This window comes from Doryrhamphus excisus, linkage group LG7, assembly GCF_037039965.1.
Source record: "Doryrhamphus excisus strain RoL-2023G ecotype Guam linkage group LG7, RoL_Dexc_Guam_v1.1, whole genome shotgun sequence".
NCBI classification, from domain to species: domain Eukaryota; kingdom Metazoa; phylum Chordata; class Actinopteri; order Syngnathiformes; family Syngnathidae; genus Doryrhamphus; species Doryrhamphus excisus.
This window is the reverse complement of record NC_136363.1, coordinates 17,778,208-17,804,485: the sequence shown is the minus strand read 5'-3', so window position 1 is coordinate 17,804,485 and position 26,278 is coordinate 17,778,208. Positions and strand designations below refer to the sequence as shown.

Here is a 26,278-nt window from a genome sequence, read left to right as displayed (position 1 = left end):
TACTTGACGTCCTCTGTCTGAGTCCTTTTTTTCAAATTATCACGACGTAAAGTTTTCTTCTACATCCTCAATTTTAATGAAGTATGGACCCCACCGACGGTCAAAGTGTCCCAGCAGCTGACTGGAAAAGATCCAGTGCCTTCATTTAGCAGCATAGGTGAGGCAACGCGCCAAATCCCCAGAGGGCCAATTAGGACGTGATATAGAGTCTTAAAAAAAAAAAACACAAAACTGCACCCAGTTATTTCCGTCTCCCTGTCCGTTCACATCTTGTTTTCTCCCGTTACTCCTGTCTGTCTCTGTTTTTGACGTCCTCAGACAAGACGCCACTTGTGATCTTTAAGCTTGACGGCACTTTTTTTTTTTTTTATGTGTTTAAACAGCGTAATTATTTGTGGCGCCGCGCAGAGAACGAAGACGTCATGTTTTACATTTGAGTGTCATTTACTTGGGATTGTAGTGACAGTTTGAAAAAGGAGATTATTTTAAGAATATGGGAGGAAAATAGCGACAAAATGAATTGTTAAAGGTCCCGTGTTATTATATTGTGCTGCCATTTCAATGAAGTCTCAGAGGTACTGCAGTAGTACTATATTGGAAGTGAGTGGAAATACTTTGATGCTGGAATTAATGCTTTCATGCTGTTTTTTGTGTGTCTGTAGCTTTAATGCTAATGAGCTGTGTTGGCCACGCCTATAAGAAAGTCTACTGCGTGCTTTATTACCCACTTTTTTCACACTTTTTATGTTTTTTTAAAATATATATCATTAAAAAATCATGCAGTTTTGTGGTTGAATATGGCCTATATTAATATTTTTTACAAATATGCGTTTTTTGGCCTAAATGAAGCATATTGAGGCATAAAAATGACATAAAAATACAAATATAAGGCATTCAGAAGACTCATTAAAAGATGTTTTTTTTTAAAATGTATCAATTAAAATATCATGCAGTATTGTGGTTGAATATGGCCTATATTAATATTTATTATATATATATTTATATATATATTTTGAAGCAAATTTTAATTTTTTGTCCCTAAATGAAGCATATTGAAACATAAAAATGACATAAAAATACAAATATAAGGCATTCAGAAGACTCATTCAAAGATGCTGTGAGTGACATTGTATTCTACACTGCTCACGAGGTGGCAGTATTGTTATTGACACACAAGCACCAGACCCGATCGCCGGAACAGGCTTTTATTTCAGTTTTGACACAACAGTTGCAATAATCCCTGATTAAAATCACAAATAAAAATTATATCAACTGTCGACTATATTGGGTAAAACATGTGCAAAGTTAACTATAGGGGTGTTATTTCATGTTTGGAGGGCTCTAGCCATGTTAAAAACCATATTAAGAAGGTTGTAAAAAAGGTTTTCTATAATCATTCATTCATTCATTCATTTTCGACCAGACCGGACTGGTGGCCAGCCAATCACAGGGCACATATAGACAAACAACCATTCACACTCACATTCATACCTATGGACAATTTGGAGTGGATTAAAATGGTTATCGGACATCCCAACTTATGATTCAAGTTATTTTCTTGAAGTGAAAGTTATCTTTTTCATAAAAATCTGGTTTTCTCTTTTTAGTCAGAAACTGATATTTTCCTGAAACTTACCTATATTCAACTGCTGATTACTAAAGAACGGAAAAAGGTTGAGAAAAAGTTTTTTTTTCTGATGAAAGACGGGAGTCGAATCTTTCTTTTGGTAGGTTCCATGTTTATGTAGCCAAAGAACACAATATTCTGTGTGCATTGAAAAATAACTCAAAATAGTTATCACACATCCCAACATATTATTCAAGTTATTTTCTTGAAGTGAAAGTTATCTTTTTCATAAAAATCTGGTTTTCTCTTTTTAGTCAGAAACTGATATTTTCCTGAAATGTACCTATATTCAACTGCTGATTACTAAAGAACGGAATAAGGTAGAGAAAAAGTTTTTTTTTTCTGTTGAAAGATGGGAGTTGAATCTTTCTTTTGGTAGGTCCCATGTTTATGTAGCCATAAAACACAATATTCTGTGTGCCTTGAAAAATAACTCAAAATGGTTATCAGACATCCCAACATATTATTCAAGTTATTTTCTTGAAGTGAAAGTTATCTTTTTCATAAAAATCTGGTTTTCTCTCTTTAGTTAGAAACTGATATTTTCCTGAAACTTACCTATATTCAACTGCTGATTACTAAAGAACGGAAAAAGGTAGAAAAAAGTTTTTTTTTCTGATGAAAGACGAGAGTCAAATCTTTCTTTTGGTAGGTTCCATGTTCATGTAGCCAAAGAACACAATATTCTGTGTGCCTTGAAAAATAACTCAAAATGGTCTGATACTGTTTTTTGAATGAGTTAATGTTCCTGCTGCTTTTAACACCCACCTGCGTCCCTTCATCCATTTAATAGGCTGTGATTTATTATTTTTCAAATATTTCTTCATAGTGTTTTATTTATATTATTATTATATATTATTATTATTATTTTCATAAAATGACTTTATACCTAATATATTATTATAATTTTCCCAAGCTATTATGCCTATAAATATTAGAACATTTTTCTTTTATATTAACTCGAAGCTACTGAATATTTTTCCTCACATTATGAGTCAAAATTGTGATATTTTTCCTTGCTGGAATACAACTTTTTCTTGTAATATTTTGACTTTATTCTCATAAAAAAAATTCAATTTTTGCAGTTTTTTTATTTACTTTTTGTACGTTATCTCGTAAAATGACTTTATTCACATTACTTTTTCCGCAACTTAATTTTTCCATAAATTACAACTTTTTGTTTCCCTTTCTTTCAACTTTTACAACCTTTTCTCAAGGCCAAAGAACACAATATTTTGTGTGCCTTGAAAAATAACTCAAAATAGTCTAAAATGGCTGATACTGTTTTTTGGAAAAATGTCTGGGATTGAATGAGTTAATGTTCCTGCTGCTTTTAACACCCACCTGCTTCCCTTCATCTATTCAGTCTCTTCGCTTTGGTCCACTCTTGATGTCGGTCCTCGCTCTAATCCTGCGTCTTACTTCTCTAAAGGCAAAGACACAGCATCGCTAAGAAGATACTGATGATAAATTAGTGAATAAAGCACCAGCAGGTACCTGCAGCGATGCGTGCCGGGAGTCACCTTGTTCACCATTGATTGTGCAAAGTGGATCGCTGAAACTGCTCAATTAGGAAAAAAAAAAAACTTTATTGAGTGCAACCACCACTCCAACCAGTCCACTAGCTCATCCTCGCCCGTCGTGTCTGACTGAACGCTGGCTTATTTCCAGGCTGCCACTAAAGCTTAAAGAAGTTGCCTGGAAAGCTTCTTCCAGTTCACTTTGTGATTCACTTTGCAGGAATCAATCAGAAATGACAATGAGTTCCTTGAACTCATCACCGGAGATGATCATTCCCCCTACGTTGAATGTTGTTGAGTACCTTCCATCCACCTTCACGCCTATGTCCATCCATCTCCTGCAGCGTCCGTTTTTCTTCCATTCGCCGCCTTATTAGCGACTCTGAAGTGGGATGGAATCTGCTTCCTTTTTCGCAGCTCGGTCCTAGAAAAGAAATGTGGCGCCCACGGAGCGATATTTCACTGGCAGCGGGCTGACATTGATGGATGGAAGATCATTAGACGTTTGCCAGTTTGCTTGGGCGTCGGGTTATTTTCAGCTAGAATGTATGAGACACAGACGGTCATGGTTTCTTCTTGGAGGTTCTACAGATGCGTGTATGGTGGACTTCTGGATGGTTGATGAGCAAAATGGCGGAGGAGCCAATAGATCCCAACACCTTCAGTACCGGACAATTTGTATTTACCAAAATGTATTTACTGTATTCTAAACTGAAGAAAGCATTTAAAAAGCCATAAACTTACCACTTCCACACTAATTAGGAGCAAGTTAGCATGCTAGTTCGCCTCTGATGTATTTACTGTATTATATACTTAAGAAAGCTTTTCAAACACAGTGGGAAGAATGACAAAGAAGCCCTAAACTTACCACTTCCACACTAAATAGGAGCAAATTAGCATGCTAACTAGTTTGCCTCTTGTGTATTTACTGTATTCTAAACGTAAGAAAGCATTTCCAACGGAGTGGGAAGAAGGACAAAGAAGCCATAAACGTACCACTTCCACACTAAATAGGAGAAAGTTAGCATGCTAACTAGTTCGTCCCTGATGTATTTACTGTGTTCTAAACTTAAGAAAGCATTTAAAACGGAGTGGGACGAAATACAAAGAAGCAACTTACCACTTCCACACTAAATAGGAGCAAGTTAGCATGCTAACTAGTTCGCCTCTGATGTGTTTACTGCATTCTAAACTTAAAGCATTTAAAAAAAACAGAAAGCATTTCAAACACAGTAGGAAGAAGGACAAAGAAGCCATAAACTTACCACTTCCACACTAAATAGGAGCAAGTTAGCATGCTTGTTCGCCTCTGATGTATTTACTGTATTATATACTTAAGAAAGCTTTTCAAACACAGTGGGAAGAATGACAAAGAAGCCCTAAACTTACCACTTCCACACTAAATAGGAGCAAGTTAGCATGCTAACTAGTTTGCCTCTTGTGTATTTACTGTATTCTAAACGTAAGAAAGCATTTCCAACGGAGTGGGAAGAAGGACAAAGAAGCCATAAACGTACCACTTCCACACTAAATAGGAGAAAGTTAGCATGCTAACTAGTTCGCCTCTGATGTGTTTACTGTGTTCTAAACTTAAGAAAGCATTTCAAACTGAGTGGGGCGAAAGACAAAGAAGCAACTTACCACTTCCACACTAAATAGAAGCAAGTTAGCATGCTAACTAGTTCGCCTCTGATGTGTTTACTGTATTCTAAACTTAAGAAAGCATTTAAAAAAAAGAAAGCATTTCAAACACAGTGGGAAGAAGGACAAAGAAGCCATAAACTTACCACTTCCAAAGTTAGCATGCTAACTAGTTCGCCTCTGATGTATTTACTGTGTTCTAAACTTAAGAAAGCATTTCAAACTGAGTGGGACGAAAGACAAAGAAGCAACTTACCACTTCCACACTAAATAGAAGCAAGTTAGCATGCTGGTTCGCCTCTGATGTATTTACTGTGTTCTAAACTTAAGAAAGCATTTCCAACGGAGTGGGAAGAAGGACAAAGAAGCCATAAACTTACCACTTCCACACTAAATAGGAGCAAGTTAGCATGCTAGTTCGTCTCTGATGTATTTACTGTATTATATACTTAAGAAAGCATTTAAACGGAGTGGGAAGAAGGACAAAGAAGCCATAAACTTACCACTTCCACACTAAATAGGAGCAAATTAGCATGCTAACTAGTTTGCCTCTGATGTATTTACTGTATTCTAAACTCAAGAAAGCATTTCAAACACAGTGGGAAGAAGGACAAAGAAGCCATAAACTTACCACTTCCACACTAAATAGGAGCAAGTTAGCATGCTAGTTGGACTAGCTGGACTGGTTGCCAGCCAATCACAGGGCACATATAGACAAACAACTATTCACACTTACATTCATACCTATGGACAATTTGCTAACCACTCGACCACCGTGCAGCCAAGCATTATCCCAAAGAAGGATGCTTAGAGTAGTATTAGTCATATACAGTATGAAGGATACTTTAGGGTCGTATGTATGTATGTACTCTACTGTAAATGTACGTATATACCATAAAGTGTAATGCATGTCCTGTCAGCAGCACAGCCATCAAAGCGGACAAATGAGTCATCAGGTTGTCCATCCTATCCTTTTTTTAGCACACTTAGCTAATATCCGGATTTGGTAATTGTTGTAAGCGTCGGGCGTCTTCGGAGCTAAAGTGTCCCAGAGGCGCTTAATGGCGCCGTCAACAGTAAACGGCGTCATTTGTCACCCGGGTATTGAGTCCATCATGTCGTGTGTCTCCGCAGTGATGGTGCTGTTGATCGTGACCATGCGTCGAAGGCGGAAGGTGCCGCTCATCCTGGAGGAGGAGCGAGACATCCGAGAGAACATCGTCCGCTACGACGACGAAGGCGGCGGCGAGGAGGACACAGAGGCCTTCGACATGGTCGCCTTACGTAACCTCAACGTCATCAGAGACCCCAGCGTACGCCGAGACGTCACTCCAGATACGCCCACCTTCTTCCAGTACACCGCTCCATCCCGCCCGGCTTATAAGTCCCTTCCGGATAACGTCGTCTTCAGGGAGTTCATTTGGGAACGCCTGAAGGACGCCGACGTGGACCCGTCGGCGCCGCCGTACGACTCGCTGCAAACGTACGCCTTCGAGGGCAGCGGCTCGGTTGCCGACTCGCTGAGTTCGCTGGAGTCGCTGAGCACGGACTCGGATCAGAACTACGACTACCTCAGCAACTGGGGGCCGCGTTTCAAGAAGCTGGCCGACCTCTACGGAAACGACGGCGTCTTCTCGTAGCGTCCATTTTGAAATGAGTCATTTATTGCGATTCAGTCTGCCTTATCATCGGGAGAGAGTCAACGACAAAGACGGAAGACATTTTTGGGGTTTGTTTACGTCCTGGGATGGATTTGACTGGGAAAAACAGGAAAGGTTTGACTTTAGGAACGCTGACTGCTAATTCCAAACAGGAATTGTCCGTCTTTCCGAGCGGTCCCTGTCCTTTCATAGGAAGGGGGACATATCTTTGCTGGCATATCAGTGTCATTTGTATGTGTTTTCCGGGAAGACTGGGAAGTGGGTGGAGGGGGGTATACGTTTTATAGCGTCGCAGTACAAACACTGCTGCGCAAAACAGGAAGTGACATCATAAAAAAGAAACTAATGAAACAAGGACGCCGCTTCAAATGTCGTGTTTATCTGGTTTTTTTTTGTTGTTTTTTTTAATTCCCACTCCCGCTGCCTCACTTTGGAAGCTAAAAACAATTACGCGAGGTGGCTCGGGTTGGAATACCGGGAATGGGGGTGGGGAAACGACGGCGTCTTCTTGTAGCGTCCATTTTGAAATTAGTCAGTTCTTGCGATTCAGTCTGCCTTAACATCGGGAGAGAGTCAAAGACAAGACGGAAGACATTTTTGAGGTTTGTTTACATCCTGGGATGGATTTGACTGGGAAAAACTTTGAAAAGACTAGGAAAAGTTTGGCTTTGGGGATCGGCAGCAGACGCTGACTGCTAATTCCAAACAGGAATTGTCTGTCTTTCCGAGCGGTCCCTGTCCTTCCATACGGGGGGGGGCGGCATGTTTTTGCTGGCAAATCAGTGTCATTTGTATGCGTTTTCCAGGAAGACTGGGAAGTGGGTGGGCGTTCCACGTTTTTACAAACACTGCTGCGCTAAACAGGAAGTGACATCATAAAAAAGAAACTAATGAGACGAGGACGCCGCTTCAAATGTCGTGTTTATCTGGGGTTTTTCTTGTTTTTTTTTATTCCGCTTCTTGCTGCCTCGCTTTGGAAGCTAAAAACAATTATGCGAGGTGGATCGGGTTGGAATACCGGGAATGGGAGTGTGGGGAAAACGATGGCGTCTTCTCGTAGCGTCCATTTTGAAATGAGTCATTTCTTGCGATTCAGTCTGCCTTATCAGCGGGAGAGAGTCAAAGACAAAGACGGAAGACATTTTGGGGTTTGTTTACGTCCTTTCCTGGCATGGATTTGACTGGGAAAAATAGGAAAAGTTTGACTTTAGGAATCGGCACCAGATGCTGACTGCTAATTCCAAACAGGAATTGTCCGTCTTTCCGAGTGGTCCCTGTCCTTCCATAGGAGGTTGGACATATCTTTGCTGGCAAATCAGTGTCATTTGTATGTGTTTTCCGGGAAGACTGGGAATTGGGTGGGGGGGGGGGTCCACGTTTTTCAAAAAGGAAGTGACATCATGAAAAAGACGCTGCTTCAAATGTTTCGTGTTTATCAGTTTTTTTTGTTGTTTTTTTTTTAATTCTGACTCGCGCTGCCTCGTTTTGGAAGCTAAAAACAATTATGCGAGGTGGTTCGGGTTGGAATACCGGGGGGTTAGGGTGGGGGGTGGGGTTAGTGACATTGCCGCCATTAGACGCTAGAAGACGAAGAAAGTTTTTTGCTTCTGTAGTCCAGCTTGTACGGTCACCTTTATTAATGGAACACTGTATGATAGACATCGTCTTTTTCCACATTTCTTACGTCCGTCACGGACACGTTGTCTTATTATTTATTCTCCCCCCCCCCTCCCCCTTTTTTTAAACCATGAAATAAAATTGGCATTCAGCTCCATTATGATTTGTGTGGTAAATAAAAATGAATTGACTTTTTAGGACTTACAGGACTTACGGGACAAACAACGGAAGACAGGAGTAGGAGATCAAAGCTACGGTGAATCGTGTTCAATTACCTTTACATCCTCATGAATATGCATGTATGTGATTTAAATACTTCCTTGTCTCCTTTAAAGGAATCAAGTACACGACGCCAACTTCCAGCATGACTTTCCTGGGAGGTGAGTCTTTACCTTCCTGCTTCCAACTCCTCTATTCTTATTGGCCACTTACTGAGCAGCCAGGACACACATGTTCATATTTCTACTTTCTATCCAATCATCGACTCTGCTATGGTTATCGTCACACATTAACATATTGATTAATATGTATTAGTAAATAAAAAGTGAATAAGAATGTCAACATTTCTAGTATTTTATTATATTATAATGTACAGTGTATATTCAATATACTGTATTAAAAAATAAATAAGATTTTTATATAATATACACTAATATAAAATTTTTATTTAATATTTTTTTTAATTTTTTAAATTTTAATTAAAACATTTTTAAAGTGTTTTAATATTTGTTTTTATTTAAAAACAATTTACAACCATAGAATATTATATTTTATTAATATATACAGTATATATTCAATATAAGGTATAATGTTTTTAACTATTAAAAAAATAAATAAGATTTTTATATAATATACACTAATACAAACTTTTTATTAAATTTTTTTTAGTTTTTTTTTATTTTAATTAAAACTTTTTAAAAATGTTCTATTTGCTTTTATTTAAAAGCAATTTACAACCATAGAATATTATATTTTATTAAAATATACAGGGTATATTCAATATACGATATAAAGCAATTAATAAAATGTTTATATAATATACACTAAAATAAAGGTTTTATTATTTTTTTATTATTATTTTTTTATTAAAAATTTTGTAGAAATCTTAAATAAAATTTCATGTTTTTAAGTTATTTAAAAAAACATTTACAACCATAGAATATTATATTTTATTATAACATACAGTATATATTCTCTATTTTTTATTTTTTCACATTTTTTTTAATTTTTATATTATTTTATTTAGAGTAATAAGAGCACAAATCTCATGGTCGTTAGAAGCGGCTGCATTTACATTAAAAAAATTACAAATACAAAATTATAACCGTAGAATATTTTACAATATTTTATTATATTATAATATACAGCATATATTCAATATACTGTATTTTTCATATAATATACTGCAGCATTTATGTATTTACTACCATAGAACAATATATTATTTTATTTTAATAAACTGTTTATTTTTTCTTGATTTTTTTTATATTGTTATTTTATAAGAGCACAAATTAATTTAATGAGATGGTACAAAAAAAAAACATTATACTGATTTTTTTGTATGAATCAGCTTTAAACGTCATGTCGTTTTAGTAGCATTTAATTATTAAAAAATGCTATACTATACGTTTGTAACTAACATTAATATTAATTAAAAAAAATTTTAATAATAATAGACGATACCACGACTAAAATGGCCACTTTAAATCCGAGATGGACAAAAGCGAACCTGTGAGGCTCACTCTGATGTAAGAGTGTGCAACCGACTTTTATTAGATGCGTCCTTTTTTTTGTTTTTTTTTATTTCCAGGCTAAATGGCGCCGCTTGCTCAAAGGTATTGACTCTCGTGGTCGTTCTTTCGCTTTGAACCCGACACAAACAAGAGGACTTTGAAACAAAAGGCGTTTGAAATGATCACTAACCGCTAACGCCCGACTCTTCTTTAGCGGCAAAGGAGGCTGACTCCATGTCTTTTACGCCGGTTAGTTCTGATTGAGGAGCTGTCAATCAAAATCAGATGAACACGTCGTACAAGCCTGGCGCCGTGGGGGGGGGGTGATACTTAGCGGCAATCAGCGGTGGTGGTGGGGGAGGGGGTTCAATCTCAGTGATGAGCAGTTACGTTCCCGGAGTCATCAGAGCGCCATATTGACGGCGGGAACATCCAGTTTGACCTTTGACATCATCCTCTGTTTATATAATCTTGCAGAAAAACCTCCCGTTTCCTGTATGATGAATAATAAACCAGTTGTCCCAATACTTTAGCCCTCATATTGTATTATAGCATTATTGTTCCAAGCACATATAAGAAATATAAGTCCATGCAGAAAGAATGAGGAGAAAAAAAAAAAAAATTCAAGATGAAGAAGCGTCGTTTCTGCTGTGCCGCCCTCAGCTTTCTACCTTCTACTCCAGGATAGCAAAGCCATAGAAAACAACATTGACTTACTCAGGTAGCATTAGCATTAGCATCCCTAGAAGGGCTGCATTGATCATGCAGATTTATTATTATTATTATTGGGGGTTTATTATTTATTATTATCACGGGGGTTGCTGGAGCCTATCCCACCTGTCTTTTAGGCGAGAGTTGTAGTTCGCCCTGGATTGGTCACTAGGCAATGGCAGGGCTTCTTTTTTATATTAATTTGATATATGGCTAAATATACATTTTCTATTATTATTATTATTATTATTGTTTTTAAGCATGTTTTTATTATAAATAAGTATTATTGTAATATTGTAATAATAATAAGTATAATATAATATATGATAATATAAGATAATATATAATATAAGATAATGATAATGATAATGATGTAATATTAATAAAATATAATGAATATTGTAATATTGTAATGAATATCATTGTAATAATCTTGACAAATGATATAATAATGTAATAATGTAATAATAATATTATTATTATTAATTATTATTAATAATAATCATAATTATTATTAATAATAATTGATATATGGCTAAATATACATGTATTTCTATTATTGTTTTTAAGCATGTTTTTATTATAAATAAGTATTGTAATATTGTAATAATAATTATAATATAAGATAAGATAATATGATAATATAAGATAATGATAATGATAATGATGTAATATTAATAATAAAATATAATGAATATTGTAATATTGTAATGAATATTATTGTAATAATCTTGACAAATGATATAATAATATAATAATGTAATAATATTATTATTAGTAGTAATTATTATTAATAATAATTATTATTATTAATAATAATTGATATATGGCTAAATATACATGTATTTCTATTATTATTGTTTTTAAGCATGTTTTTATTATAAATAAGTATTATTGTAATATTGTAATGATATAATAATACAATAATAATAATAATGTAATAAAAATATAATAATATAATAATAATAATGTAATATTAATAATAAAATGTAATGAATATTGTAATATTGTAATGAGTATTATTGTAATAATCCTGACAAAATTGTACCTCTTACATTATAAAATAATACAATATTTCTACTTTGTATATGATTTTGTTATTATTACTTATTTTTAATTCATTCATTCATTCATATACATGTATTTCTATTATTATTGTTTTTAAGCATGTTTTTATTATAAATAAGTAATATTGTAATATTGTAATAATAATAATAATATTAATAATAATATTAATAATAAAGACTTTAAAATTAAAATAAATTAAAAAAATAATATTTGCAAAAATTAATCAGATTTTTAATGACCTCTCGTGGCCCACAAGCAGTACCACCACGACCCACCAGGGGGCTGTGGCCCACACTTTGGGAATCACTGTGTTAGGGTAAGCCATGGAGGGAGAACAAAAATAGCCCTGTGTAATATTGATTGAGATCTATCAGTCTGGACTCCAGCAAACCACAGTGAGAGCCATTATCCACAAGTGGCCGACCAACCAAAAACACCCCATGAACACATCAACGACTCATCTAAGAGGTCACAAAAGACCCCACAACAACATCCAAAAGCCTCACTTGGCCTCAGTTCAGGACTCCATTATAAGAAAGACACTGGACAAAAATGGTCGATTACTGCTAAACAAAAACAATCTTTTTTCCCAGAATGCATCTTGATGATTCCCAGGATCTTTGATCTAACGAGACAAAAGTTGGATCTTTTTGGAAGGTGTGTGTCCAATTACATTTGGCGTATTTTACCAACAGTAAAATATGGTGGTGGTAGTGTGATGGTCTGGGGCATGCCCTTAAAAAAAAACGTATAAATGGCTGAATGACGACAATTCTGAGCGGGTTGCTAAGGGAGAGGGTAGTTCTTATAAATTGTAACATTTTCTTCTCGTAAACCAGAAACGATGACCTCGGCATTGATCGCATGTGAAGCAAATGGGGGGGGGGCGCTATGTTGGGTGACGGGCCAGAACCTGTCAGGACAGCATTGGCGCTAATGAGGCGCAATCGACAGCGGCCTAATTAGCGGCGCTTTGTACTTGAACGCGCTTTCATCATCATTAGCCGAGACCCCCGGATTGATGGAGCGCTGAACGCGTGGGTGGCGTAAGTGTTTGTTTACCATGTCGACAAGGAAAATAGTTACATGCTACAACAAGCTGGGCGAGGAGGGGGGGGGGTAGGGGGCTAATGAACTCTCCTAAGGATTCAAACATGCGGCAAAGAGCGAGATTTAGCCGGTTTGGAGGCTTGCCATGCAAATGAGGAGGGACCAGTAAATCATCTATCAATGGGACGATTAAAGCGATCAGCAGGCTATAACGGCACTCGTGCACCTTCTTTCAATCTATCAGCGGCACACGCAAATCCATCAAGAGCTGATAGATGCAACATCACAATCCGACCGCCTTTGAGCTTATTAGCCAAAAATATGCACGCATCCTCTCATTTGCATAGCCTCATTTGCATATTTTTACATGCACGCCGCCTAATCATTCCACTGCCGCCTCGCACTTTTGTTTCTTTCAATAAAAAAAAAAAAAAGTACAATGAGGAGAGCAAATTATCCCGGTCTCATTTAATTGAGTTTGACCAGGTCTCGGCCGGGTGTCGGTGTAATCTCGCCGCCGCCGCCGCCGTCGCCGTCGTCTCTCCGCCAAGCGAGACAAGCCAAGCAACGATAAACTTTGAAGCCGCTCGCTGCTCCCTCTGCATTATTCATGACGCCGCCACTTGAGCATCTTCAAATGGACTGTCATTTCCTTTTACCTTCCATCACAATGCACATATGCTGTGGCGCACCGGGGGGGGGGGGGCATTGGGGGGGGGGCGTCTGATGGAGCCTCTGGAAGCAATCTGGAGATTAGCATTCACGCAAGCCAGCGCTACCTTAGGAGATAAAAGCCACGCAATAGCAAAAAATGTTCTTATTGTATCATTTGGAATATTATGTTATCATTTTACTGTATAGCCTCTTTTCATGGTAGCACATTAATATTTATTATTTCATGGATGAAATTACAACTAAATTAGGATTTCTGGGAAAAAGAAATGATAAAATAGAAGTTTATCTACCAACTTAGAAATATGACAACTTCATTCTCATAAAATTCCAAATTTATTCCCTAAAAAATCATAATATTGCAAATTTATCCTTGTAAAACTACAAAGAACTACAAAAAAATAACAAAATTACTTTCTAAATCTCATAATATTTCCATACTGTTGAAATGTTACGACTATACAGCTTTATTCTCAAAACGCTACTTTTCAACAATTACCGTGGTTAATGAGGAACCACCCTACCTAACCCTAACCACTACTCATTAGTTCCTCAGTAACTACTCTAAGTGTATTTGCCTTCATCATTAATTCCCTTCATTCATTATTAGTTTTATTATCTTTGGCGACTACTTTCTGTATCTTAGTTATTAGTTCTTCATAGTTCCTCAGTAACTACTCTAAAATTGTGCGTTAGTTGTTAGTTCCCATTACGACTTCATGAATTACTACTGGACTCATTAGTTATTCATTAGTTCCTCAGTAACTACTCTATATGTGTGCTTTAGTCATTAATTCATTAGTTCTCAGTAACTACTCTAAATGTGTGCCTTAGTCATTAATTCATTAGTTCTCAGTAACTACTCTAAATGTGTGCGTTAGTCATTAATTCATCATTAGTTCCTCAGTAACTACTCTAAATGTATGTGTCTTAGTCATTAGTTCTTTATTAGTTCCACTGTAACTACTCTACTCATTAGTTCCTCAGGTACTACTCTAAATTTGTACCTTTGTCATAAGTTCGTTATTAGTTCAACTAACTACTCCACTCATTAGTTCCTCGGGCACTACTCTAAATTTGTACATTAGGGCTTTATTAGTTCCACTGTAACTACTCTAAATTAATATGCATAAGTGATCAATTCCCATTACCTTTTCATTAGTTCCTCAGTAACTACTCTAAATTTTGCCTGGGTAATTAGTTCATTAGTCCCTCAGTAACTGCTCTATTCATTAGTTCCTCAGGTAATACTCAAAATTTTGCCTGGGTCATTAGTTCTTTAGTAGTTCCTCAGTAACTACTCTGAATGCATGTGCCTTGGACATTAGTTCTTTAGTAGTTCCTCAGTAACTACTCTAAATGTATGTGCTTTAGTCATACGTTCTTTAGTAGTTCCTCCGTAACTACTCTAAATGTATGTGCCTTAGTCATTAGTTCTTTAGTAGTTCCTCAGTAACCACTCTAAATGTATGTGTGCTTAGTCATGAGTTCTTTAGTAGTTCCTCAGTAACTACTCTTAATGTATGTGCCTTAGTCATGAGTTCTTTAGTCGTTCCTCAGTTACTACTCTAAATGTATGTGCCTTAGTCATTAGTTCTTTCGTAGTTCCTCAGTAACTACTTTAAATGTATGTGCCTTAGTCATTAGTTACTAATTAGCTCCTCAGTAACTACTCTAAATGTATGTGCCTTTGTCATTAGTTCTTTAGTAGTTCCTCAGTAACTACTCTTAATGTATGTGCCTTAGTCATGAGTTCTTTAGTAGTTCCTCAGTAACTACTCTGAATGTATGTGCCTTAGTCATACGTTCTTTAGTAGTTCCTCAGTAACTACTCTAAATGTATGTGCCTTGGTCATTAGTTCTTTAGTAGATCCTCAGTAACTACTCTAAATGTACATATGTGCCTTGGTCATTTATTTTTTAGTAGTTCCTCAGTAACTACTCTAAATGTATGTGCCTTGGTCATACGTTCTTTATTAGTTCCTCAGTAACTACTCTAAATGTATGTGCCTTTGTCATTAGTTCTTTAGTAGTTCCTCAGTAACTACTCTAAATGTATGTGCCTTTGTCATTAGTTCTTTAGTAGTTCCTCAGTAACTACTCCTGGTAAAATGAGCATTTCTTGTAGTATTTTAATTAAAAATGTGTCTACTTTCAGTAATTTGCATAGTTCCGTCGCTTATGCCACCTCCCTATTATTATTTATTTTGGTGAAGAGACCCCCCCCTTCCCCCCAGGAGTTTGTGTGTTTCCCCAGCGTCTGCCATTCAGCATTAACACATCATTAGCTCCCTCACTCGGAAAATTGGACGTCTCCAAAGACGCCCCCGCAGATGTCAGGAAAGCAACACTGGTTGACACGTTTGCGTCTTTAAGGCCCCAGGAGGGAAGATCTCAGGTGGATCTCCAAAAGTCTCGCTAGATGAAAGAACCCTATCAGTTGTTGTACATCCGAGCGTCCGTGGTCGGAACCATCAAACATCTGTCACATCGCTGCGACGTGGACGCGGAATATCTGACACTCTTATTCCACACTTATTCCCAGTAATGCTGTGTAGTCACACCTGGAATTTCACTTAAGAGGGAATTGGCGCAGGAGCTTAATGAGCTTCTCGGATGTCAGCACGGTGGCGCAGTGTTATGTGCTTTACATTCCGTAAGTCCAATTCCCAGCTCTGCTGCAGGACACGGCTGCTGCTGAGGAAATGCTGTCCGCCTCCATTAACAACCCCTCTGATGTTAGCGCCACGCTGACAAGCCTTAGCGTGTGTGTGTGTGTGTGTGTGTGTGTGTGTATAATAAATATGTTGGAGTGCATCTGCCTGTGATGCTCGTCTTGGGATGCGCTGTGTTTATATTGCTTTGGCGAGCAGCGCCAGGTGAAGCCTTCCTCGCTGCACTAACTGTGTTTGATGCCACACTACATTTACGCTGACGCCTCTTTTTTTTTTTTAACTCTAAGGTCATATTTAGATCTTTTAAGACAAAAAAAAATTGTATTTCCAGATTTGGATCAATGTGTTCTTGCCTTCCGTTCACCCCTGAGATGATGTCATGAAGGATTATTGTCACCGCAAACGGCAAACAGGAAGCGTCCTAAGTCGTCAGCATCCGCCGTGTTATTGATGCTCTTTATGAACAATGTCGCCTTTCATGCAATTTCCTTTCCTGCAGCAGAGCAGATTATATCACAGTGACTTCTCTATAACCATGGATGACATCTCATAGCAACTCTACTGAGACATGCATGGGATTTTTACTACTTATGGATACAATGATGCATCTCAAACATCATCTGTCATATAGATGATCTTTGATCATGTTTTTTCTTCTTCTGTCATTCATTCGTTCATTCGTTTTCTACTGCTTTTTCCTCACAAGGGTCACCGAGGGTGCTGGAGCCTATCCCAGCTGTCTTTGGGCGAGAGGCGGGGTACACCCTGGACTGGTTGCCAGTGGTGGAATTGAACTCTGGTCTCCTAGCTGTGTGGCCTGCAAACCACACAGGTCTAACCACCGTGTAGCCTGGTGTTGTGGTCATTCATTCATTCATTCATGTTCTACCGCTTATCCGCAAGAGGGTCACAGGGGTGCTGGAGCCTATCCCAGCTGTCTTCAGGCAAGAGGCGGGGTACACCCTGGATCAGCAATCAGTGCACTCATATACAGTCTGATTCATGGTATACACAAACATGTACTAATACGAGTTTCATTCATTCATTCATTTTCTACTGCTTATCCACACAAGGGTCGCCAAGGGTGCTGGAATCCATCCCAGCTGTCTTCGGGCGAGAGGCGGGGTACACCCTGGACTGGTTGCCAGCCAATCACAGGGCACATATAGACAAACAGGGTGGAATTGAACTCTGGTCTCCTAGCTGTGTGGCCTGCTACCCACACAGGTGTAACCACTCGACCACTGTGTAGACTGGTGTTGTGGTTCATTCATTCATGTTCTACCGCTTATCCTCATGAGGGTCGCAGGGGTGCTGGAGCCTATCCCAGCTGTCTTTGGGCAAAGAGGCGGGGTACACCCTGGATCAGCAATCAGTGCACTCATAATATACAGTCTGACAAAGAACATCAAACTAATCACACAGCAACTTGCACAAGGTGCATCTAATAAATACACAAACATGCACTAATACGAGTTTCATTCATTCATTCATTTTCTACTGCTTATCCTCACAAGGGTCGTCGAGGGTGCTGGAGCCTATCCCAGCTGTACACCCAGCCAATCACAGGGCACATATAGACAAACAACCATTCACACTCACATTCATACCTATGGACAATTTTGAGTCACCAATTAGCATGTTAGCAACCTAGCATGTTTTGGAATGTGGGAGAAAACTGGAGTACCCGGAGAAAACCCACGCATGCACGGGGAGAACATGCAAACTCCACACAGAGATGGCCGAGGGTGGAACTGAACTCGGGTCTCCTAGCTGTGAGGTCTGCGCACTAACCACTCAACCACTGTACAGTCCCCAATTTAAGTTGAAAAAAAACAACATTTTAAAATCGCATTCATTGGGGTGCTGCAGTGACATCAGCCTCCCAGGCAGCATTGCAGAACCATCCACCATTTTCTTTGCTTTCTATGCTCCTCCAATGAAATGGTTTTCTCAAACAAAATGCATCATGGTGAACTTCACAGAGATGGCCGAAGGTGGAATTGAACTCGGGTCTCCTGGCTGTGAGGTCTGCGCACTAACCACTCGACCACTGTACAGCCCCCAATTTAAGTTAAAAATCAAAAACAATATTTTAAAATTTGTGTCTGAGCAATGCGTTCATTGGGGTGCTGCAGTGACATCAGCCTCCCAGGCAGCATTGCAGAGCCATCCACCATTTTCGATGCTTTCTATGCTCATTTTCAAAATGCATCATGGTAAACTTCAAAATGTCTTTTATTCAGGGAGAACATGCAAACTCCACACAGATGACCGAGGGTGGAATCGAACTTGGGTCTTCTAGCTGTGAGGCCTACGCGCTAACCACTCGTCCACCGTGCGGCAAAATATATATATTTTTAAAGAGTCAGTGAAGAGTCTCACGGCAATGTCCCACCACTCCTGACTCCAACATCCACCCACATCGTACTTGGAACAGAAGTCAAGTTCTCCAAGAACTGCCATAGCCTTGCCCTCTTTCTTCTGTATCTCCTACGCAAAATCATTTGGTTCAGAAAATGTTGCACAAAATCCTTGAAATTGCCGCTAATTGAAGCAATGTTTACTTCCATAAAAACATGCAAAGTGTGTGAAGTCACATACTTTTGGTCGATCCGAACTGGGATTCATCCCCATGTGGATGTTCTTTGGTCATATTCAGCTCTGCTTCCAAACACATTGAGTCCAGTTGATTCCAAAGAGTTCAATTTTGGTTTCATCTGACCTCATTTCCATTCTGACCAGACTTGTTTCAGTCATTGAGACGGGTATGTACATGTGTCTTTTTAGGAAGAATCTCAAATTATTCAATTCCATACTGTGCTGCCAACTCCCTTGACATCATTAGCCATCTACTTCTGGGCCGGTTCTATTGATTTCTTATATTTATGGATTATTACATAACAGTAGTGTCTTTCTCACCAAGCTGGTTGTGATAAAATGTTAATGCTAGCATGTAGCCTATTCCAATCTTGCGGGGGTCTACAAATTAGTCCCAGGGGTTCTTTGGTCTTTCCCATTGTGTGTTTGTTCCATTTATGGATTATTGCACCAACAGTGGTGTCTTTCATATCTTATGAGTAGCCTATGTGTAACCTATTCCAATGATATTTTGACGGCTCTTTGGTCTTTCCCAAGGTTTCTGTGGTTTTTGTCCATAGTTAGTTCAGCTTTGAAGTTCTTTCCTAAGGGGAATAGGACTAATTTGTGTATGTCGTCGGCCCATAGCCGATGGGGGTCGGAATGCTTGCTGGTTTATAGGGGATCAAACACTTATTTTTCTTCACTGTAGACTACATTGAAGTCATTGCCTTGCTCTGACATTACAGTCTTGGCCTCTAGTCCTTTTTGTATTTTTTAAAATGTGCACCCTCCCAGCCAAAAAAAAGGCCCCACTAAGACATTTCACAGTCCAAAAAAAAAAGTCCAAAACTGACCCAGAACAAAAACCAAGAGGTCACATGCGTTGGTGGCGAGAAGACTTGAGGGATAAATTTGAAATGCCACGCCGGCTTGTCATGGTTACGTTAAAAAAAAAACATACACCTGCAAGGCCACGGCAATAACAAACAAGATATATTTTGTCACCACCACGTCGGCCCCCTTATACATTGTCTCCCGGAATGGCTGCAACCTTTTCGGCAACAAAGCTGCTCAATGTCAACACGCTGGCCCGCATGTTGACTTCTTAGTTTGCCATGCAGTAGCACATCCCGTCGCCTGTTTAGTATGCAGCCATTGGAGTTTCCTAAAGGTTACCAAACCTAATTAGACATTTATGCAGGATCTTCAAAGGTCTCTTCGTTATTAATGATGTGCTACTTGTGAGGACTGCATCGATGACTCCGACACCTCACAATATGTGCATACACAATGCAGGAGGATCTACCACACACACACACACACACACACACTAATATCACTGACCTGTGCAGCAATCAACAGGGTCAAGTACACCATGTGGACAAAAATAATGAGTAACTCAGTCAATTAGTACTGTACTTCTTGTAGGTACTGAAAAATCAAAAGTATTTGGGGGCCAATTTAAAAGGTTTTATATATTTAAATAACTCCCGATAGCGATAGCATCCCATGTTGTTATTGCTAATAACGTTAAGCGTTATTGCTAGAGCCGTCTCAATGGTGCGAAGGTTGCTATTTACATTTTAGTAATATTCTGTGTAACTCACAATGAGCTTGGCGAGCCATCGGCAAATGCAGGAGGTCATGAGTCAATATAACAACGGTTAACTGTTTCATCGTAAACATTAAACTCATCACGCAGCAACTTAACACTCAATCCTTACACCAAATATAGAAAAAATAAAGTTTAAAATGAAAAAAAAATGTGAAGTTCACCATGATGCATTTTGTTTGAGGAAACCATTTCATTGGGGGAGCATAAAAAGCATAGAAAATGGTTAATGGCTCTGCAATGCTGCCTGGGAGGCTGATGTCACTGCAGCACCCCGATGAATGCATTGCTCAAACACAATTTTTTAAATATTGGTTTGTTTTTATTTTAAACTTAAATTTGGGGCTACACAGTGGTTGAGTGGTCGAGTGGTTAGTGTGCAGACCTCACAGCTAGCCAGCCAACCTATGAAAAAAAGTGTGACTTATAGTCCGAAAAATACGTTAGCTATGTCTTCTGTGTTGACTTAAAGACAAAATTATTTACGTGAAATGACAATTTTGCGTAACATATTATATTCTGGCTGCACGGCGGACAAGTGGTTAGCACACAGGCCTCACAGCTAGGAGACCCGAGTTCGATTCCACCCTCGGCCATCTCTGTGTAGAGTTTGCATGTTCTCCCCGTGCATGCGTGGGTTTTCTCCGGGTACTCCGGTTTCCTCCCACATTCCAAAAACATGCTAGGTTAATTAGCGACTCCAAATTGTCCATAGGTATGAATGTGAGTGTGAATGGTTGTTTGTCTATATGTGCCCTGTGATTGGCTGGCCACCAGTCCAGGGTGTACACCGCCTCTTGCCCGAAGACAGCTGGGATAGGCTCCAGCACCCCCGCGACCTCCGTGAGGATAAGCGGTAGAAAATGAATCAATGAACTTAAATTGGGAAACGTTTGTGGCATTGTCAGGGACACAATTTGAGTGTTAAGTTGATGTGTGATGAATTTAATGTTACTAAAATGTCAGTAAGATGACACGGTTGTTGTTATACTGTTATATAACGACCTCCTGCCACTTCCATTGGGTTGACAAGTTAGTTGTGAGTGCAAATGTTTCCTAACTGACTCCCGAGTGGCAGAGTATTTAAACAGCTAGTCGTACATAGGCAATAAAGGAGATTAGAATTTAGCCATGAATTAGCCACAGCGCTGTGTAAGCCGCAGGGTTCAAAGTATTCGAAAAAAGTAGCACCTAATACATCGATATTGATTTTATTACGTTCCTAAAACATCTAAACCAGGGGTCTCAAAGTCAATTTACCTGGGGGCCACTGGAGCTAGGGTCTGGGCAAGGTTGGGCCGCATCAGGTTTTCCAAAAAAAACAAAAAAACGCATTTATTAAAAACAGAAAAATATACAATCTTTTTCAGTGCTTTGGTTCCGATTTTCTACAATAAAAGCTCTGATAAAACATTCCACTTAACTTTTATTTTTCTGCACAAAATAACATGAAAAATAAATAAACAAATCAAGAATAAATCAGTAATAAATAAATAATAATAATAATAATAATAATAATAAAACAGCAAATAATAAAAACTTAAGAAACCACATATAGTTGGTGGGTAGACAAATTATTTTTTTCAGAATAAAATGAACAAATCATTATTGGAGCCCTGTAGACATGACAAATAGTCACATTTATACTTTTTGTATTTACAACATATTGCGCAACTGCAGGGTCTTGAGACACATGCTAACTCGCAAACTAAAGAGCTAGCGACCTAAACGTTAGCCTTCAAGTTATTTCCTTTAAACTTAAATAGCCAAAAACTTACCACTTCCACACGGATAGGGAGGATAACGATTAACAGTTGTTTAACCTTTAACATGAACATGGGGTACATGATACCATACAGCATCTATATCAAACTAACATTAAACTTTCATATCAAGGCGGGGGGCCTCAAACAAGTGTCCTGGGGCCACATTTGGCATGTTTGAGACCCCTGATCTAAACGTTCTTGATGTCTTAGTAACTGTTGCAATTGTTATATAGTACGCAATATTATTAACACTAAGCAATTTCCTAAAAAGCTGCAGTAAAAATTGATCATCCACCTGCTTTTCATGTTTGTCACGTTTATAAGTACTCAAGTAGAAAAAAATAAACAATCTGTCTCTAGGCCTTTTTTTCCCTGATGAACTAAACTTGATTTAATGAAGTTATCTTGCATGTTTACATCGGCTCTCTGCTCTCCATGTAAGTGTATTTGACAAGACTCCACCAATAAAATTCAATTTCCATTTATTATTCCCATTCCGGCTTGAATCAATTATGAATGACAGCTAATTAGCGGCGTGGCGGCGGCCATCGCTCTCTACTGTGTCAAAGTCGACTACGTCTACCGGATGTCACTGAAGGTGGACTTGGACAGAAGGAAAAAAGAACTTTTTCTGTTCTGCAGATTGGAGTAACAAGACGTCACTAATCATCTGTGAAAGTGTGTGTGTGTGTGTGTGTGTGTGTGTGTGTGTGTGTGTGTGTGTGCTGGTAATAAGGCAAGAGAAAATGAAGAGGCTAAACCGTGCAAGTCATTTCTCATTTTGGCGGTGCCGCGCCTGTCGCAGCAGGAGGAAGTTGTCGGGTTTTTGAAGAATGGCGCCCACAACAAAGAGTGAGCGACAAAGACTCATTGCTCTGAGAAGAAAAAACAAAAACAAACATGAAAAAGTCAACTATTGCTGCCTGGATAGGTGCCTAAACCAGTGGTGTCCAAACTGTGGGTTGGGGGTTATTATCGGGACATTGCATGTTCTAAAAATATAATTGCCAAAAAAAGACAATCCATACATGAATGTTATATGTATATTATTTTAGTAACATTATTTTTTTAGAATTATAATATTATGAGAGACAAATAAAACAGATGAAGTTGTAATTTTTTTTTTATTAGGTTGTGGAAAAAGTATAAGAAGAGAGAATAAAGAATAAAGAATAATATTATAATCTTATTATAATAAGAATGATAATAGAATAAAGTCATAATTATGAAGAAAATGTTTCAAAAATAATTTGAAAAATATTTTTTGAATGCAGAAATGGAAAAAAAAACATTTTATGACAAAGTCAAAATATTAAGAAAAAAATGTCTAATCACATGACAAAAAGTCTACATTTTTGGAAAATCAGGTTGTGGAAAAATTTATGTTAAAAGAATAATTACAAAAATGTTTAAAAAAGCAAAAGTCAAAAGTAAAGTCAAAATATTATAATCTCAGGAAAGTTTACATTTTTCAAGAATATATTATAATATGAGGGGAAAAAATCATTTCAGTAGTGTTAAACCAAAATATTAAAAAAATATTTGGGGGGCGTAATATGATTATTATTTAGACAACAACAAAAAGGAAAATCAGTTTGTGGAAAAATGTATGTTCCAAGAATAATTAGAAAAATGTTTTTTAAAAAAAAGCAGAAATGAAAAAAATGTATTCATGACAATAAAGTCAAAATATTAAGATGAAAAAAATTATAATCTCACAAATTAAATTTTACAAGAATAAATGATTAATATTAAGAAAATAAAATTATTTTATTAGCAGTAAGCCAAAATATAATGTAATACAGTATAATATGTGGTAATATGATTAATATTGGGACAACAACACAAAGGATTTTTGGAAAATCAGGTTGTGGAAAAATGTATGTTACAAGAATAATTAGAAAATTGTTTTTTTATTAAAAAAAAAAAGCAGAACTGAAAAAAATAATTTATGACAGTAAAGTCAAAATATAAAAAAAAATATTATAGTCTCATGAGAAAAAGTTTTAATTTTACAAGAATAAATTATTAATAAGAAAAGAAAATAATTTTAGTAGCAGTCAGTATAAAATATAATGTAATACAGTATAAGATGTGGTAATATGATTAATATTGGGACAACAACACAAAGAATTTTTGGAAAATCAGGTTGTGTAAAAATGTATGTTCCGAGAATAATTAGAAAAAAAACAGAAATAAAAAAAACGAATTATGACAATAAAGTTTAATTTTACAAGAATACATTATAATATTAAGAAAATGAAATAATTTTAGTAGCAGTAAGTATACAATATAATGTAATACAGTATAATATGCATTAATGTGATTAATATTGAGACAACAAAAAGGAATATTTGGAAAATGTACTTGTGGAAAAAGTTGTGTTATGGCAATAAAGTCCAAATATTATGGGATTTACTTGAAGAAAGTTGATTTTTTTTTTTAATTAAAGAAAATGAAAAAAAACAGCTAATTTTATGAGAATAAAATAAAAATTTGTCTTGAAAAGTTGTCTTGAAATTTAAAAGTAAATTTTTTGAGGATTTGGGAAAATAATGTCATTGTAGTAACATAGAGGTGAATTTTTTTTTTTTTAAAAATATAAATTTTTTTTTTAATAATTATAAAACAAGCCAAAACAAGAGGAAAATAATAGAAATATTCAGAAAAGCAAAGACCGAAATTCATCGTGACATTCTGCTTTTTCATTTATAAATCTACTTATTATACATTATGTATATATATTTATATATGTATGTGACCCTCGCTGTAAAAAGTTTGAACACCCCTTTGCTGCAACCCGTACTCCCCTTTGTGACGGTAATAAAAAAAATTCCACTAAGTCTCCACGGACGTCATTAGTATGAAGTCCAGTAAACTCGGACTAGCATTGATCCTTATGTGATATGCAGGCGTCGTCCTGCCTCTGGTCATGTGACCGTGGCTTAGCCGTAGAAGTGAAAGGATCAATACGTGCTAGAAGCCCGCCATGCACTCCCACTCAGGCCGACACTGAAGCAGCTTTGGGTTTGTAATGACTTTATTTTGGCGCTAATACAGCGTATATTGTATATTCACGTACTGTATGTGTATGCTGTTGAAATGAGTCACATGACAGCCGCATGCTGCTTCCTGTGAGGCGGCTTTTCGGGTCCGTTCCCGCCGAGTGGAGCACTTAGCGCACAAAAAGATCTTTTGTTGGCGTTTCACCTGCACACATGCTTTCACGCCACCTCTGCACTTGTTTCTCCCGCCGACTACCGGATCACGTTTGACCTTCAGCTCAATTAGCGCATGAAAAGAGGGGGCGGGGCGTCATCACCGCGCAATTACCCCCGCCAGCTGACACCCACGCTGCTAGCATTATGCATTTTAAATGAGGAACTTTTGCTCCGGCAAAAAAATTGTGATGCTGATTGGATGTCAGCACCAAATGCTGCTTCGTATTTATAATAGGCTCCTCTGGAAATATCTTTATTTTACAAATACACATTCCCGCTATATGAATTATTATCATTCATACCTGAATTGCGTCAAATTATGATAATTTACAGGTCAGTAGCAGAGTATGGAGGTCTAACACAGGCACAATAATAATACCCAATATATATTTAGTACAGGCTGCATTTCATTGGAGGAGCATAAAAAGCATAGAAAATGGTGAATGGCTCTGCAATACTGCCTGGGAGGCTGATGTCACTGCAGCACCCCAATGGATGCGATTTTAAAATATTGCGTTTGTTTTTTTTTATTCATTCATTCATTCATTTTCTACCGCTTTTTCCTCACAAGGGTCGCGGGGGTGCTGGAGCCTATCCCAGCTGTCTTCGGGCACACCCTGGACTGGTCGCCAGCCAATCACAGGGCACATATAGACAAACAACCATTCACACTCACATTCATACCTATGGACAATTTGAAGTCGGCAATTAGCCTAGCATGTTTTTGGAATGTAGGAGGAAACCGGAGTACTCGGAGAAAACCCACGCATGCACGGGGAGAACATGCAAACTCCACACAGAGATGGCCGAGGGTGGAATTGAACCCCGGTCTCCTAGCTGTGAGGTCTGCGCGCTAACCACTCGCCCGCCGTGCCACTGTTTTTTTGTTTTTTGTTTTTTTAACTTAAATTGGGGCCTGTACAGCGGTCGAGTGGTGAGTGCGCAGACCTCACAGCTCGGAGACCAGGGTTCAATTCCACCAATAACATCTGGTGCTTGTGTGTCTCACCGATCCTTACAATAACATGACTGACACATAGTGACCAGTGTAGAATATTATATGTAAAATTTGCATGAATCTAATAATAATAATGGGCTGCACCACGGACGAGTAGTTATCG

The 26,278-nt window shown here is 37.7% G+C and overlaps 1 protein-coding gene and 1 long non-coding RNA gene across 3 annotated transcripts in view; one reads left to right on the top strand and one right to left on the bottom strand.

The window, feature by feature from the left end:
* Nucleotides 1–8,316, top strand: part of LOC131108714 (cadherin-7-like) — a 124,061-nt gene extending 115,745 nt beyond the window's left edge. Inside the window, exon 11 of one of the 2 annotated variants that reach the window (XM_078792276.1) lies at nucleotides 5,923–8,316. In XM_078792276.1, coding sequence (XP_078648402.1) covers nucleotides 5,923–6,428 — 506 coding nt within the window. In that variant the 3' untranslated portion in view covers nucleotides 6,429–8,316. The remainder of the gene's footprint in view (nucleotides 1–5,922) is intronic. The other variant, XM_078792277.1, reaches the window with a different exon arrangement.
* The window catches only part of LOC144899559 (uncharacterized), a 46,842-nt gene extending 20,948 nt beyond the window's left edge, over nucleotides 1–25,894 (bottom strand). Inside the window, exon 1 of the long non-coding RNA XR_013627776.1 lies at nucleotides 25,749–25,894. This is a non-coding gene — a long non-coding RNA (uncharacterized LOC144899559). The remainder of the gene's footprint in view (nucleotides 1–25,748) is intronic.
* Between the last annotated feature and the right edge of the window lie 384 nt (nucleotides 25,895–26,278).